Below are 16,514 nucleotides of genomic sequence, written 5' to 3' on the forward strand. Positions count from 1 at the left end.
CATTATCTTTTGCTTGTACTGTTGGAAGAGCCTTCTCTCATTTGTCTCTCTGCTTCCAATCTGGTCTCCTCTCTAATCCATCTTTCATGAAGATGGAAAACAAATTTCTGAATATAGGCTTTAAGAGGTCAATCTTCTGCTTAAAACACTAATTGGTTTTTTGAAGAAAATACAAACATTCCTCACAATCTGGCTGCAACTGACCCTTCCAGATTTTCATATATGCTCTATTTCAGCCAAGTTACTATTGTTAGATGATTTCATCATGCATTCCTTAGAATAGGTCTTCCCCTCTACATTTCTTCCTGCTGACTTTTTTCTCTCCCTTAAAATTTAATATGACAAAACTTTCTTATATTATCTGTATATTCATATCCCCAAATGTTAGCTCTTTAAAAATTTATTTATTAACTCTTATGTTTCTTGTTGTAATCAGTAATAGATATTGCTTCCAAAGGAGAAGAGTGGTAAGAGCTAGGCAATAGTGGTTAAGTGACTTGCCCAGAGTCACCCAGTTAGGAGGTGTCTGAGACCAGATATGAAGCCAGGTCTTTAGGTCTGGCTCTCAATCCACTGAACCACTTGGGGGTTCCTAATTATAATCTTGGAAGTCACATATAATCCAGCCCTGCTTTGTTCTTAGTTCTACTTTGTACACAAGTGAAACATGTCAAAACCTTTCTATTAATGTATCTTCCATTTGGTCTCCAACCCCCATTGCAATGTTTTGCATATAGTATGCCTATAAGTAGTTTGCTAAGTTAAAAAAATGACATCTATAACATTATGTAAATAACTGAAAAAAACCCCATCCCCATTAACTTTGAAGATATAAGCTAGCTACTGATTGAGGTAGAGAATAATGTCAGTCATTCGTGATAAGTCACAGTAACTGATTAATAAAGTGAAAAACTCTAAGTCTCATGTAGTAGCTAAGATAGTCTTTCAGTAGATGGAGCATCAGGCCAGGAGCTAATACAACCTGAATTCAAATGGCTTCCCTTACTATCTATGTGATCTTGGGCAAATAACCTATTTGCCTCAGATTCCTTATCTGTAACTATGAAGCACTTAGCACAGTGCCTAAAACAAAGCATATATGTTTCATATACATGCTATATACAAGCATATACAGCATAGCTATATAAGTGGTAACTATTTTTATTATCATTGCATTTCAGTTATAGTGATAATGGTATTAAGCAACATTTTTATTATCATCATCACATTTCAATTATAATGATATGGTATTAAGCAACATTTAATTTCATATAAACTTTGTAGATAAGCCTTACCTATGATTTCAAGACAGCATTATATTGCTTAATGTTTTGATACTTTTTATTGTGTGAATCAAGAATAAATAGATATCCAATCCCCTTACATTCTTCTGAACTTAATTCAAATAGTCAATAACTTAAAGAACTCGTAAATGGTTTAATAGAGCAGGAGAGCTATAACTGTGCTACAATACCTTATTAAGTGCTTCTGTGTGCTAAGCACTGGATTAAGGGCTTGGAATACAAAAAAAAGGCAAGATAATCCTTGTTCTCAAGAAGCTTATATTCTAATGGGGCGGGGAGATACTGTGTAAGTAAATGGGGGCATAAAGATAAGTGGAATCAGTAAGAAATAACCTTAGAGGGGGCGGCCCTAGTAGCTTTAAGAATTGAGAAGACCATTAGAATTTGAACTAAGTCTTGAAGGAAGTCAGGCATAGCAGAGAAAGAGTAAGCTTTTGAAGCATGGGGGTCCACTGAGTAACAAAGTGTGTATGAAGAATAGTAAATAGATCAGTTTGGCTTAATCATCAAATTCATGGAGGGGACTAAACTGTAAGAAGGCTATAAAAATAAGAAAGAACCAGGATGTAAAGTTAGCTTTAAATCCAAAAAAATTATACTTGAAATCTCTAGAATCTACTGGGCAATGGATAGGGAGGGAGGTGGGAAGAAAGGATAGGTTATAATGTCATATATGTGCTTTGGGGAAATGGTTTTGGTCTCTGAGTGAAATATGAATTGGAGTATGGAAGAATTTGAAGCAGGGAGACCAACTGGGAAGCTATTGTTAAAAGGCAGGTGAGAAGTGATGGGAGTTTAAACGAAGGTGGTGGCTGTGTGAATGAAGAAATCTAATGTAAATTATGATTAGGGTGAAAGGATACATGAAGTAAATTAAAGTGAGGGTTGAGTAGGACACTGAGGTTGTGAACTGGGTGACTTGGCGGTATCCTCAAGAATAACAGAAAGGTTGGTATGAAGGGAAACAAATCCCTGGTTGATTAGTCAACATGTATTTCTCAAGCACCTACTACATTCTAGGTACTGTGCTAGCTGCTAAGGATACAAATACAAAAATGAGTTCTTTTTTAGACATTTTGAGTTTGAGATGCCTTTCAAGACTTCCAATTCTGAAATGGTCTAATGGGAGGTTAGTATTATAGGCCTGGGTTTCATTCAGCAAATAGATGAGAGCTATACTGATCAAAGAGATGATATTTGAATGCATGGGAGCTGATAAAATTACTATCTGAGAGATAGAGAAAAAAGGACCCAGGAAAGAGCCTTTCAGGATCGAGACAATTATTGTACCTGACATATATGAATATCTAGCAAAGGAGATTGAAAAAGAGCAGATAAGAGAGGAAGAGAACTAAGAGTATTAAATAAAGTGTCACAACAGACAAAGAGGAGAAAGTATCCAGGAGCACTTTGTCAAATGTTGCAGAGGCTAAGAAAGATGAAGATTGAGTATAGGCTATTAGATCTGACAATTAAAATATCAACAGTATATTTGAAGAGAGAAGTTTCAGTTGAATGATGAGGTTGGAAATGAGGCTGTTTCTTGAGCAGGTCTTTATCTTCAATTTTCAGGAGCAAACAACTTCAGTACAAAGCCTCAATTTAGGAACTATCTTTTTATTTAACTCTTACCTGGGTTGAAGAATGGTAAGGCCTAGGCACCTGGGGTTAAGTGACTTGCCCTGGGTCACACAGGTAGGAAGTGTCAGAGGCCAAATTTGAACCCAAGACTTCCTATGTTTAGGTCTAGCTCTCTATCCACTGAGCTACCCAGCTGCCCCCTCTTTAAAATTTTGATATCTGTATCTCATGCATGTGGTTTCCTTGGTAATTTTATAAACTTAAAAGAATTATTCTAAAAAGGAGTTCATAGGCCTCACTAGATTGTCCATGAAAAAAAGGTTAAGAATCCATATTCTAGGGTATCTCCTTGAAAGAAGGGAACAAGTGATTAAAGAACATTTTTATTAATTAGAGCTCAAATTAATGGTTTTCTGTAAACCTTCAAACAGTCTTTATTTAAAATTATATCTGGTTTAACACAATGGAATTGCTTGTCAGCTCCAGGAGAGAGGAGGGAAGAGGGGAAGAAGAGAATATGAATCATTTAACCATGGAAAAATATTTTTAAAAAATAAAATAAAAATTATGTTTTAAAATTTTTTCTAAAGAAAATGAAACAATATCTGAAGAATATTTTAATAAATTGGGTATACAACTGAAAAAGCAACCAACTAGTAAAAAAAACAAACCTAAACACAAAAATAGAAATTCTAAAAAAAAATGAAAAGAAAAACAAAAGCATCATTGTACTAATATAATAAAACTAATTACTTAAAGATATATAGAGTGGGTTGTTTTTAGGGCCTCCTCCCATCAATAGGACAAAGTAAGAGATTTATGAGCTCTTTTATCAAACAACTCTATGGTAATTAAAGTTTAGTACTTGCTGAGTCTCTGTAATAGTTGTAAAGAGCTCAATTGTTGATATTAGTGCTTAGTCTCATGGAAAATCTCATTGTAAGTACCAGGAGATTAATAAAATCCACTGCCACCTGCTACTAACTATAATGTCCTATCTTAAAGAGGTTATAAAAAAAATTATACTTGAACAAATAAAAATGTATAATAACAGTGTATAATTTAATATATTTTAAATATAAACAAGTAAAGTAAATAAAAATTTGTTTTGCAGTGTCATAGTGCCATTTCCTTTAACATAGGAAAGTCATTTTTGTTTAGCAATCAATCTCTAAAGTTTTGGTCTGATTGTCCTAACCTGTGCCTTTAAGAACAAATGAATATAGTAAATCCACTAAGATTAACATGTTAAGAATAATGGTAATATTTCAAAAAGGTTCATAAAATGCTTTTCATAATCTTATCTGAACCATTATTATCTTTGTGACTTTGGGAAATTTATAACTTCTCTAGGCCTTAGTTTACTTATCTGTAAAATGAGGACAGTACATACCTTTTTATAGTTATTGGTTTTCCTTAAAACCTTTAATTAATTAATTAATTAGTTAGTTAGTTAGTTAATTAATTAATTGATTAAGAACATTTTCCCATGGTTATAGGATTCATGTTCTGTCTCTCCCCTCCTACCACCCCCTCCCATAGTTGACGCACAATTCCACTGGGTTTTACATGTGTCATTGATCAAGACCTATTTCCATTTTATAGTTATTGTTGACAACCAATTAAATGTAAAGAATTTTTTACTCTGTTCTCCTCTTATTCTTTGTTGTGTTGGTCCTAAATAAAAGCGAATCTATTTTTCTTATTAAGATAAGTATGACCACCAATGTGTCACCTTGGTAGTTTCTATGACTGATTAGTTTTCTAGATCAGAGGTGTCAAATATATTGCAGCAAAATTCCTAAGTGAAGCTCGAATCAGATTAAAATGTAACTGGGAAATGTTTAGCAAAATAGATAGATAATAGTTTTCTATTTGAATCTATACTATTTCTATTTCTATAACCACTGTTCTAAATCATGGATAATATCCCATAATAGAGTTCTAGAAAAAATTCTGATATACTAGAGGCTCTGCTACCATTACATATGATTTTTATTTAAATGCAATACCTGGTTGTATAAAATCCATGTAATTTTTCTGTGGTTATTTTATTTGAACAACAAAGATCTGTAAATTGATACTAAAACTATATAAATGAAGTGTTATGCTGATGTCTTTTATTAGTTAAGAGATCTACTTTGAGTTTTTCAACAGACTTAATCTAATCTGCAGAGGGTTAGGGGAAATGACAGTTATAAGGGAAGCCATAAAAATTAGTCAGCTAGATAATGGTAATTACCAGCTGGAGAGTTCTACTAATTAAACCTGCTGGTTGATAAATTTTTACAAGTCTGTGAAATTCTTTGTATTACTACTTACAGGGAGGTAATTAAATGCCTGTTGGCACTTATCACACTATATTTGTACATGCATACTGTATATACTGAGATGTAAAATATTTATTTTCAGAGTATAAAACATTCTTCATACCTGGACCAAGCAGCGGAGATCGATTGAGCTGAGTGCTTGACTGGTGTAATGACAGATTTTCAACCATGTTTGTGTTGCTATTGGTGGTGGTGGTGGTGGTGGTGGTAGTGGTATTGGTTGTGGTACTGCTCTGGATTACAGGATTGTTTCTATCCCACATGTTTACAGTTTTATTGTTGTAGTTGCTTGGATCACCCCAAGCTGAGGTACCATCATCAATTTCCATTTTACGTCGAATGGAGGGGGGAGAAGGTTCTTCCCAGCCAGTAGCCTCACTAATGTCCTTCTGTTTGGCTGGTATTGGCCCACCAACCCATCCTGATCCAGTTTGTTTAATAGAAGCAGCTCCTCCCCAGTTATTCACATTGTTGTCTTGGGGTTTATTAGACCAGTTTTGCTGGGGACCAGGTTTTAAGGACTCTCCCCAATTTGTACCTGGGTTAACCTTAGCATTTGTGCCACTGCCCCATCCACTGGTCCCAGATCTTGTATCATTCCAACCAGAACCTGATCTATTATTTTCAGCATCCCATCCTGATCCATTCTTTTTTCCATCACTCAAATTTCCAAGGACAGATGATGAATCTGTCCAATCTCCTCCCCCTGAAGTCCAGCCTGGATTGGACTTTTGTCCATCTCCCCAGTTTTGAGATTTGGGTTTCTGAGGTTCACCCCAGGTAGGTGATTTGTCCCCCTGATTTACAGTCCCACTCCAAGCATGGCCACTTTTGGCAGCAGCATTATTGACAGCAGTAGAGCTTATTGAGTCCCCCCAACCCCCAAGGCCATTTGGCGCCTTGTTGTTGTCTCCCCAACCTGTATTTGCTGGAACAGCAGCAGAGGGCGAGTTGACCCACCCAGATACTGAAGAGGTATTTGTACTGTTCATGATGGACCCATCATTCTTCCCCCCTGAGTTTGAAGGCTGAGTAGTTGCACAACCCCAAGCCTCCGTTCCATTGTCATTTTTTCGCTCAGACCTAGGGGATTCTTCAAATTCCCAGGCAGTGTTTTGCTTTACAGGAGTCTGTCCCCAACCAGTATTGGACAGTACTCTTGGGTCAAGGTCATTCCTTGGCAACTGGACTTGCCCTTGGTCGATAATTCCTTTATCTCTGCGTCGGCTCTCTCCAGCTCCCTCCCTGCCAGTGATTCCTTCATTTTGACTTCCAGAACTATCATTGCTTCCTTCGCTTGCTGCAGTGCCAGAAGTGGCAGCTTTGGCCCAAGAGTTCAGTTGTTCACTGCCCTGCTGCATGGCAGGATTCTGGTTAGTAACATTAGGGTTATCCCACCCCACTGTTCCTTTCCCATTGATGTCGTTATTGGAATGCTGGTTTGGGGGCTTTCCCCATTCCCCATTCACACCACTTGACGTGCTACGGCTGGGGTGGCCCCAAGCTCCAGAATGCATATTACCAATACCATTGCTGCCATTGCTCCTTCCCCAAGAAAGAACCCCAGGATTAGCAGGAGGCCCTGAATCCCACGCATTTGCTCCATTTCTTTCCTTCTGCACAGCTGGATCCAATCTGCTGGATCCATTTTGTTTAGCACTTAATGCTGAGTTCACAGTGTCTCCATTCCCCTGACTGAACTCAGAATTATTATTTCCTGTGGCAGGATTTCCTGGGGACATCCCCCATACTGAACTATTAATTCCTTCACCATTGCCCCCACTAACTTGAGAAACTGATGATTCATTAGCACCAGAAAGGCCTTGCAAGTGGGGTGGGATGATGGCCCCTATACCAACAGCCATTCCCCAGTTCGGCAGTCCATTTGTCTGCATTGCATTGATATTGTTTGGTGAAGAGTTCATAGGGTTAGTGTTATTTGGTCCATCAGTGTTAAGGTTCTGAGGTTGTATGCTGAAAGACACATTCTGAGAAGTGGACGTTTGTGGTTCTGTGCTCTCTTGAGGCAGCAAGTTTCCCCAAGCACCTAAAGTGCCTGTTGGGTTCCCATTTTGGTTGCCCATATTTTGACCTATGGCACCGACTGGACTGCAAATACTGGAAGGGTTGCCTGTTGCCATAGTTCCTTCATGTCCAAGTACAGGCCAGGCAGCTGGGTTGGCATTAGGATTAAGATTAATGCCAGCATTTGAGTTGGAAGAACCCCAGCAGGTCTGACTTCTACTATCTCCAATCATACTGTCCATTTTTCCATCCCCACCACTGATAGAGCAGTGAGCTAGATTAGAGTTGGAGCCTGTGGTCACACCCCACACTCTGGATGAATTTCCATTACCGTTTGCTCCACCTGCTCCAAGGGCACTCTGATTAGAAGTGCTTTGGATGAGTGCTCCATTTGCCCCATTATTGCCATTATTTTTCTTTGTATGTCCAGTGAAGTTGCTGTGGGAACTCCCTGTAGCCATGCTACTGTTCTCTGGGCCACAGTTGGAGACAGAGTCAATGTCTGTAGTACATTCTGAGGCAGATTCAGACTCAGTTACTGTAATGGAAGGCCACGCCTCCTTGTCAGTTCTATCTATTATCACTTTATCCCAGGTACAGGTGGTTTCACTTCTAAAAGTAGACTGCTGTCCCCAGTTGGAATTTTCATAATGGTCTACCAATCCACTGTGATTGGGATCTGAAAAAGATAAAAAAAAAAGGGCAAAATTAGGCTTTTTTTTTTTTGACAATGCCAGTACTAACTTTCTGAAGTGTTGGAGGGTATTTGTGAATTTCTGATATTTAGGTTTTCAATTTTCAATACCAAAAATCAGTGGTTTCTAAAGTAAGAGCATTAAAAAAAATCAACTCTTACCTTTCACCTTAGAATCAGAACTATGTATTGGTTCTAAGGCAGAAGAGTAGTAAGGGCTAGTAAGGGTTAAGTGATTTGCCTAGAGCCACACAGCTAGTAAATGTCTAAGGCCACATTTGAACCCAGGACCTCATGTCCCTGGGTCTAGCTCTCTATCTACTGAGCCATCTAGCTGTCTCCAGGATTATTTTTTAAAGGAGAAACATTTATTACCTCCCTTCCCCATAATAGTAGTTTATGATACTTGTAATCATATAAAAAAAAGATAAAAAAGCTATTATAATAAAAATGATAGTTAACATTTATATAGTATTTATGTTGTGCCAGTTATTTTGCAGAGTGCTTTACAATTATTATCACATTTGATCCCAACAAAAATCCTGCAAGATTGATGCTATTATTATCCCCATTTTACTGATGAAGAAGTAGGCAAATAGATTAAGTGATTTACCTAGGATAATATAGCTGGTAAGTATCCGAGTATTTGAACTCAGGTCTTCATGACTCCAGGATTAGTGTACCATGAATTCAGTAAGTCTTTCAAATGAATCATGCATTTTTATCATATCAAATAGTACCTACATAAATTTGTAAAATAGTAATATGTGAGGGACATTATTCAGTTTCATCAGAGGATGAGTTTGCTTATAATAGATCCCTTACAATAAATACTTCCACAGCTTCCAACTCTATGGCTCTCAGATTGAGAATCAATGCTATAAATCTCTTTTAGAAAAAAATTTTAAGTTATGATCTTCTTAATTTATCCTACACTAACAACATGACTACTCCCTATAACCCAAAGCTTAAGAATGCTAATTTCTCTACTGAAAGGCAGAATTACATAATAGCTGTAATCAGAGTCAGAAAGGAAAACCTGAGTTCCAGCCCTGTCTATGCCAGGCCGTGTGACCATTGGCTGTATAATAGTTAACCAATCAGTGCCTTTGACAACTCTGAAAGATTATCTGTTGCAAACCAACTATAGATCTGCATTGATAAGAGTGAATATCCTAAACCAGTTATGGGCAAACTACGGCTCACAGGCCAGATGCAGCCCCCTGAAATGTTCTATCCAACTGATGACATTATTTCTAATCTGGTGAATACAACACAATGAAACTTCGAAAGGGTTGCCTTAGAAACAGACCAACAGATGAGCATTTCCTTTCCTTTGGCCCCCTCTTTAAAATTTCCCATCACTGTCCTCAACTAATAAAATCACATCAGGTAAAACAAACAAACAAAAAACTAGTGCTTATATCATATTACATTCCTCAGGTTATATGTAATAGTTATTTGACTTTCCTGGTTAATTTTTAATTATCAGATATCAATCAATTACCAAAAATCCCTCAGGCCTAGTGTTGCTTTTTGTCTCTATAAATCTAGTGTCTTAAAGGGAAGAGAAAAGAAATAAACACTGGTGCTTTATAATTATTATCACATTATATCCTCACAACAATCCTGAGGGGTAGGTACTATTATTTTTCATTTAACAGAAGAGGAAACTGAAGCAAACAGGAAGTTAAGTGAATTGTCCAGGGTCACACAGCTATTAAGTATGTTAGGCCACATTTGAACTCCAAATCTGGCACTCTACCCATTGTGTTACCAGCTGCCTCTTGGATACATTAAACACTTAATATTTGCAGTTTTCAAGAGCTACATTAAAAATGTCAAATGATATTGATTAAGATAGATGCATACTAAGAGCAACTAAGCCAAGTCTTTAATACTTTTATCTGACTTAATAATTGTGATTAGTAATTGTTTAGTCTGTATGGACAGTACAGCTAAGTCTCAGAGCAAATAATGAATTCTTTTGAGGTGGTTACATTATTTGAATTCCAACCGCATATTTTCATGATCCATGATCCAGTGATCATATTTTACATAATTAGTTATTGTTGTTGGGTTGCTTCAGTCACATCCAAGTCCTGATACCATTTGTGGTTTCCTGGCAGAAATACTAGAGTGGTTTGCCATTTCCTTCTTTAGCTCATTTTATAGATGAAGAACTAAGGAAAACAAGGTTAAGTGACTTGCACAGTGTCACATAACTAGTAAATGTTTGAGGTCAGATTTGAACTTATGAAGATGAGTTTTCCTGATTCCAAGTTCAAGGTTCTACCCACATTTGAGCTTTCTACAGAATTCAGTATTCATACTAATGAAAAACTTGACTATATTAAAATCCCCAAATTTATTCTCAATAATTCTACCCTTTATTGATTGGGGAATTCTGGGAAGATGGAGGCTTAGAAGCAGCAAGGCTCCAGACCTCTGAAAACCCTTCAACATCAATCAAGGACAAAGGGCTTCGAGGGGACAGAAAACCATATGTGACAACAGAACAAAGCTCGGGGATCCTCCTGCTGAACCCAACATGAAAGGTACGTGAAAAAAAAGCCTGAATAGTTCAACTGTCGGGTTTGAGGGGAAAGGAAAAAGGAAGATCCCAGGTCCCCTCCCTGTATATATTTGGAATTGGGAAGATGCCATTTAAAAGTATGTTATATATTTCCTATGGACACATGGGGACTTTGAAACTACATTTCCCATGATTCCTCATGGCAAACAGGAAGTATGATGATGTAAGAGAGGGGATAAGTCTCCTGGGTGAGGAGGAAGTCACCCTCTTAGCTACCTGAGTGTGTGATACGAAAGGTAAAAAATGGCTGAGGCAATGTGAATTCTTACAGGCGCATGGTCTAATGATTTTATCCCTATCAGCATGGCTTTAATTAAAATACTAATTTATATTATTATATCATCCTTTATCATTTTAAATCTTAACAATAATGGCAACCACACGGTCGAAATTCGAATTCTCAATTTTCTAGATAGCCTAAGAAGAAGCCATGCGGCTCTGGGACCCAGAGTCTCAGAAACGATCTTTTTCCTCGCCCAGTCTTCTCCCTACTCTCCCTATTTTCCCCAGCCTCTAGGCTGCCTTTTAGGGAAAAGGGACAATGGTTTTAATTGCCGCTGGGCTGTGAATTATTTTGCTCAACGCCCTGGGCCTGGTGGCCCTTTCGGACATTGACGGACTGCCGGGTTTCCTGCTGGTCTCTGATGCTGACCACCCTGGCCTGGCCTCCCTTCCTCCGCTTCTATTCTCTGCTACTCCTTGAGCCCGCCAGTACAGACCACTTCTCCGATCCTGCCTCGCTGATGCTGCCACTTCCAGTACAGCCCTGCCCTGACTTGGAGACTGCTGGAGCTGCTGTTGCTTTCACTACCCCCCGGTTCTGACTTGCCGAGATCTCGATCTTCAGAGACTGCTTCAGCTCTGCCATTAAAGATTTGGGAAGTATCCCCCTTTTCTCCCTACTCTCTTATAGAGGACTCTTAACCTGAAAGGCCATTATTGCCCTCCACAGGGAAACCCCCACCCACAATTTCTACACATGGTATTTTCTACAAAACTGACCTAAGCTTTTCTCTATTCCCCGAGACCAAGACCGGACCCCATGTGGACCTAGCATCTGAACCTTGAACTAGTGACTACTCTTCATCGGGCCCATGGCCTATTCAAACTTTTGCGATTATTAAAAACTAAAACTCAGGGGAAGAAATTCACCCCATACCTGCTCGGAACTCTGAACTAGAGCAGAGACTGATTATAAAAAACCTTAAAAAAAAAAAAAAAAACCTTTCAGAACTGAATGACTTTTAAAGAGACTGTATCTTACTGCATTTTGCTAATTAGTTTTGTGAATTAATCTTGCTTATTTTGTTGATTTTCCTGTTGCACTGAATCATTTTAAGCTAATGAAGTTTTCTGCTTATGATTTTATTATATTTCCTAAAAGCTTACTGTATCAAAAACACTGCGGTTATAACATCTTATAGGAGCACATGTTTTTTAAGTTTTATTCTGTCTTGGTAATTGTATTATAAGAGAAATTATTGCCTTAAATGGGTAGAAGCATAAAATTTCCTACCTGGGATTGTTTTTTAAAACAGGAAAGCCAAGGAGCTCCTGTATATTCTTATCTGAGGATGATTTAGACCAGAAGGTTTCTTTTTTTAAATATCAGATTTTGCTATGGAAGCAATAACAGAGTTTGTTGAGAAACTCTTAGCCAAGATTTAAAACTTGTAACAAGTATATGGTTTTTAAACATCATTGTTTATTGTTTTAAAATGTGCTATTGGAAATTATGGTACTCTATTTGAATGTGCATTGTGAATCTGCTATTTGTAAGATCCATTTTCTCTCACAGAAAATCTCATTTTTGGGTAACAAAACCCTTCTAGTTCTAAGCTGTATATATATATATATATATATTTTTTTTTTTCATTTTAAAACATTTTTTTATCCGAGCAATTGATTTTTCTTTTTCTCATCTTGTACTGGAAGTACATATATAATTATTATTTATCCTTTTTTTAAATTTATTTTACAGTGATATAAGCTTAATGAAAATACTTGAGACTGAGAATATGGGACTGTGATTTAATACCTTATAAGGATAAAAAATGATAAAGCCTGGTATAAATATATATATTAGTATTTTAATTAAAGCCATGCTGATAGATAAAGTTATTAGACCACGCCCTTGTAAGAATTCAAAACCGCCACCCTTGCCATTATTGTCTCCTGTCTCCTCCCGAGTCTGCTGGCCAAGAGGCCACTCCCCCCTAACCCAGGAGATTTAAACTCTTTTCTGCGTGGAGACGTAGGCGTCCCCACACCCAAAGAACCAGAAACGGAAACCCGTTGGACCACGGGAAATGTAGTTTGATAATTTCCACGTGTCCATAGAAAATATATATACTTTTAGATGACATTTCCCAAATTTCACTTTTACAGCCTTTCTGTCTGATTCCAGGAGAAGGGAACATGAGAGCTGTTAATAGTGCTAAGAAAGCACATGGTCACTTGACTAAAAAATCTGCATGGATTGCAGGAGTTCTATGCCAATACTTTAGGGCTTGGAAACTGGGGTTTGAGTCCTGGAGTCCCAGTCTTTTCTAAAACTTTAGAGGACGTGGGTCCCCTCAACTTAAATTCCTAGGCCAGCACCTAAGATTGGTTATTTATTTGGCTAACTTCCCTGAAAAGTTGATGGCAAATCAGATAAGAGAGAGACATTTCCCTTAAGTCCTGGCCCTGAATGGGTAATTGCAAACTGCTTAAATCACTTTCATTGGGCCTTGATTCAAAGGCCTGTTTATTTCCCCTACATTTTTTGCACATTTTACATTTCATTCACAAGTTAATTTTTTCTTCTTTTTTCTTGAATTTTATTCTTTGTATTTTGCCAATTGATTTCACACAACCCCCGTGACTCAGTCACTCATCCTTAGCTGACCTGAGGTACCCTTTTCAAGGAAAAAAGGTGTGTTTAGAATTTTCCTCAGAGGGATGGGATGTGTGTTAAGTTTTTAAAAATTCGATAATGTAAAAATATATGTATATTTAACTCTTTTAGGAGTAATTTCAGGGGGAAATGTATGATTCTTAGAAGAAAATGTATGTTTTATAATCTATAATGTTAAGTTTAAATTCTTTTGAGAATAATTTCAGGATAAGGATTTTGCCATCTCCCCAGAATCCCGACAAACTGGTTTGGTGAAGACACCATGAAGATGCCTGAAAAGCCTTCACTGTACCATGAAGACCAAATTAGAACTTTGGGGTGCAGTTAATTGAATTATGGGGAGTTGAATTTGAGTTGAATGTATTGTTTTAATCGTACATGTTATGCCAATAGGGGACTGCCCCCAAATTGGTTTTTTGTCAATGCGGCTAGTTTTATCCATTTGTTCATCTATTTCTTTTATCCCCCAAATTCCTAAAATTTAGAAGTTGTCTATGTTTACAGATGCAGTGAAGAAAAAAGGACCAACCTTTTTTTTTTTTGGCCGGATCTCAGGGGGAATTGTATATTTGGAATTGGGAAGATGCCATTTAAAAGTATGTTATATATTTCCTTTGGACACATGGGGACTTTGAAACTACATTTCCCATGATTCCTCATGGCAAACAGGAAGTATGATGATATAAGAGAGGGGATAAGTCTCCTGGGTGAGAAGGAAGTCACCCTCTTAGCTACCTGAGTGCGAGATACGAAAGGTAAAAAATGGCTGAGGCAATGTGAATTTTTACAGGCACGTGGTCTAATGATTTTATCCCTATCAGCATGGCTTTAATTAAAATACTAATTTATATTATTATATCAGTCTTTATCATTTTTAATCGTAACACCTGACAATATGCTGAGTCTCCAGCAGATCCTGGAATTTCTGGGCGGGCAAGGATGCTAGTCTGGAGGGAGTGCTTCGCTGGCACACCTGTGCCAGACTCAAGGCTTTGATCACAGACAGCAGGGAGGCAGCTGGAGGTGAAGCTCAGAGAGGGTGGCCAAACACTCCATGTTGCATTGCCCTCCCCCACCCCCTTTTCTCCAGGTTTTTGACTCAGGGCATATTGAGCTCTGCAGATCAACTCCACCTTGGCTTAACCTTATCAATACTACAGATAAGAAGTCTTCAGAGGGCAGGGAAGCTCCAAAAAACTCCCTCATACACTGCAGTGAAAGTAGCCAAAATCATATCTTTAGTTTTTACTACTAGCTGGGGAAGATCAGACTTCAGGGCTTACTAATCTAGTCAGTTAGCAGAGCAGAGAAGAAGCCCTTCCAGGATTGAATAGCCCAAACCCAGAGATCCAGCAAATAATTAGAAGAGCAAGATTACAGCCAATGACAGAAGGGAAAGAAGGAAAAAATATGAGTAAACAACAGAAAAAGAAAAAAGAAATTACAATTGAGAACTTCTATCCAGGAAATGAACAAAAAGCAAATGGATCAGAGGAGGACCAAGGAATACCAAGAAAAGACAAAGAAACTCCAGTGAAATGGACACAGGCTTTGGAAGAACTCAAAATTCAATTACCTCAAGAACTCAAAAAACAATCAAGAGAGGCTGAAGACAATTGGGAAAAGAAAACACGTGAACTTAAACAAAAAAATAGTGTCTTGAAAGCCAAAATTGACCAGCTTGAAAATAAGACAAAGAAAGTGAAAGATGACCTACAAAGAAAATCATACCAGAAGGAGGATGATCAAAAAGCCAGAGATGAAATTCAGTCTTTAAAAATTAGAATCCAACAACTAGAAGCAAATGACTTCACAAGGCAGCAAGAATCTATAAAACAAAATCAAAGGAATGAAAAAATTGAGAAAAATAGTTAACACCTCATTGACAAAACCTCAAATCTGGAAAACAGTTCCAGGAGAGACAATTTCAGAATTATTGGACTACCAGAAGATCATGACAAAAGGAAAAGCCTGGACATCATCCTATAGGAAATTATCTAAGAAAACTGCCCTGACATTCTCAAACAAGAGGGAAAAGTGGAGATTGAAAGAATCAACAGATTACCTCTTACATTTAATCCACAACTGACAACATCCAGGAATGTTACAACTAAATTCAAGAACTATCAGATCAAGAAAAAAATACTACAAGCTACTAAGAAGAAGTTATTCAGATACCACAGAACCACAATTAGGATAACACAGGCTCTGGCTGCATCTACACTGAAGGACCAGAAGGCATGGAATACGATATTTCGGAAAGCAAGGGAACTAGGCCTGCCACCAAGAATCAAGCACCCAGGAAAAATGACTATATTCTTGCAGGGGAAAGTATGGTCATTTAATAAAATAGATGACTTCCAAGAATTCATAAAGAAAAGATCAGACTTAAACACAAAATCTGATGTCCAAACACAGAAATCAAGAGAATCACCAAAAGGCAATTAAGAGATGGGGAAAAAAAAAACCAAAAAAAAAAATCAAAACTTTTTTTTAGAGACCCAATAAGTTCAAATGACTTGTATTCCTATAAGAAAAGATGATATTGGTAACTCTTAAAAATTGTTATCATCATCAGGACAGCTAGGAGTATACTTAGAGGAACAGTGACAAACTATAGGATGAAATGTCAAGATATATACATGAATGTATGAATATATATATAAAACTAGAGGTAAAAAAAAGGATAATATTAAGAGAAATGGGAAAAGAGGCAAAATGGGGGTAAACATATTTCCTAAAGAATACATGGTGGGAGCAGGGGAGAAGACCAATATACTGGAAGGGTAAAGAAGTTGGAGACAGGAAATACTTAAAGTCGTACGTACATTGAAATTGACTCAAAGAGGGAAGAATAATCAGACCTATTAGGGCAGAGAATTGATTTGTACCCTATAGAGAAGTAGAAGGGTAACAAATGGACTGGTGGGGAGGGAAGCAATAGTAGGGAGGGAGAGTTTGGGGGGGGGGTAACTAAAAAGACAATAAGAAACATAAGAGGGGAGTAAGAAAGGAGGGGGGAGAAAGGGAAGTAAAATAAGGGTGGGGGTTGGGGGACTGATTAAAAACAAAACACTGGTATGTA

At 37.6% G+C, this 16,514-nt stretch overlaps 1 protein-coding gene across 1 annotated transcript in view; it reads right to left on the bottom strand.

Annotated features, from left to right (window-relative positions):
* TNRC6C (trinucleotide repeat containing adaptor 6C) overlaps nucleotides 1–16,514 on the bottom strand; it is a 176,268-nt gene that overhangs the window by 87,650 nt on the left and 72,104 nt on the right. Inside the window, exon 4 of the mRNA XM_044675761.1 lies at nucleotides 5,319–7,919. Within this exon, the coding sequence (XP_044531696.1) occupies nucleotides 5,319–7,919 (2,601 nt within the window). The remainder of the gene's footprint in view (nucleotides 1–5,318; nucleotides 7,920–16,514) is intronic.

Source organism: Gracilinanus agilis, chromosome 4 (genome assembly GCF_016433145.1).
Source record: "Gracilinanus agilis isolate LMUSP501 chromosome 4, AgileGrace, whole genome shotgun sequence".
Classification (NCBI taxonomy): Eukaryota; Metazoa; Chordata; class Mammalia; order Didelphimorphia; family Didelphidae; genus Gracilinanus; species Gracilinanus agilis.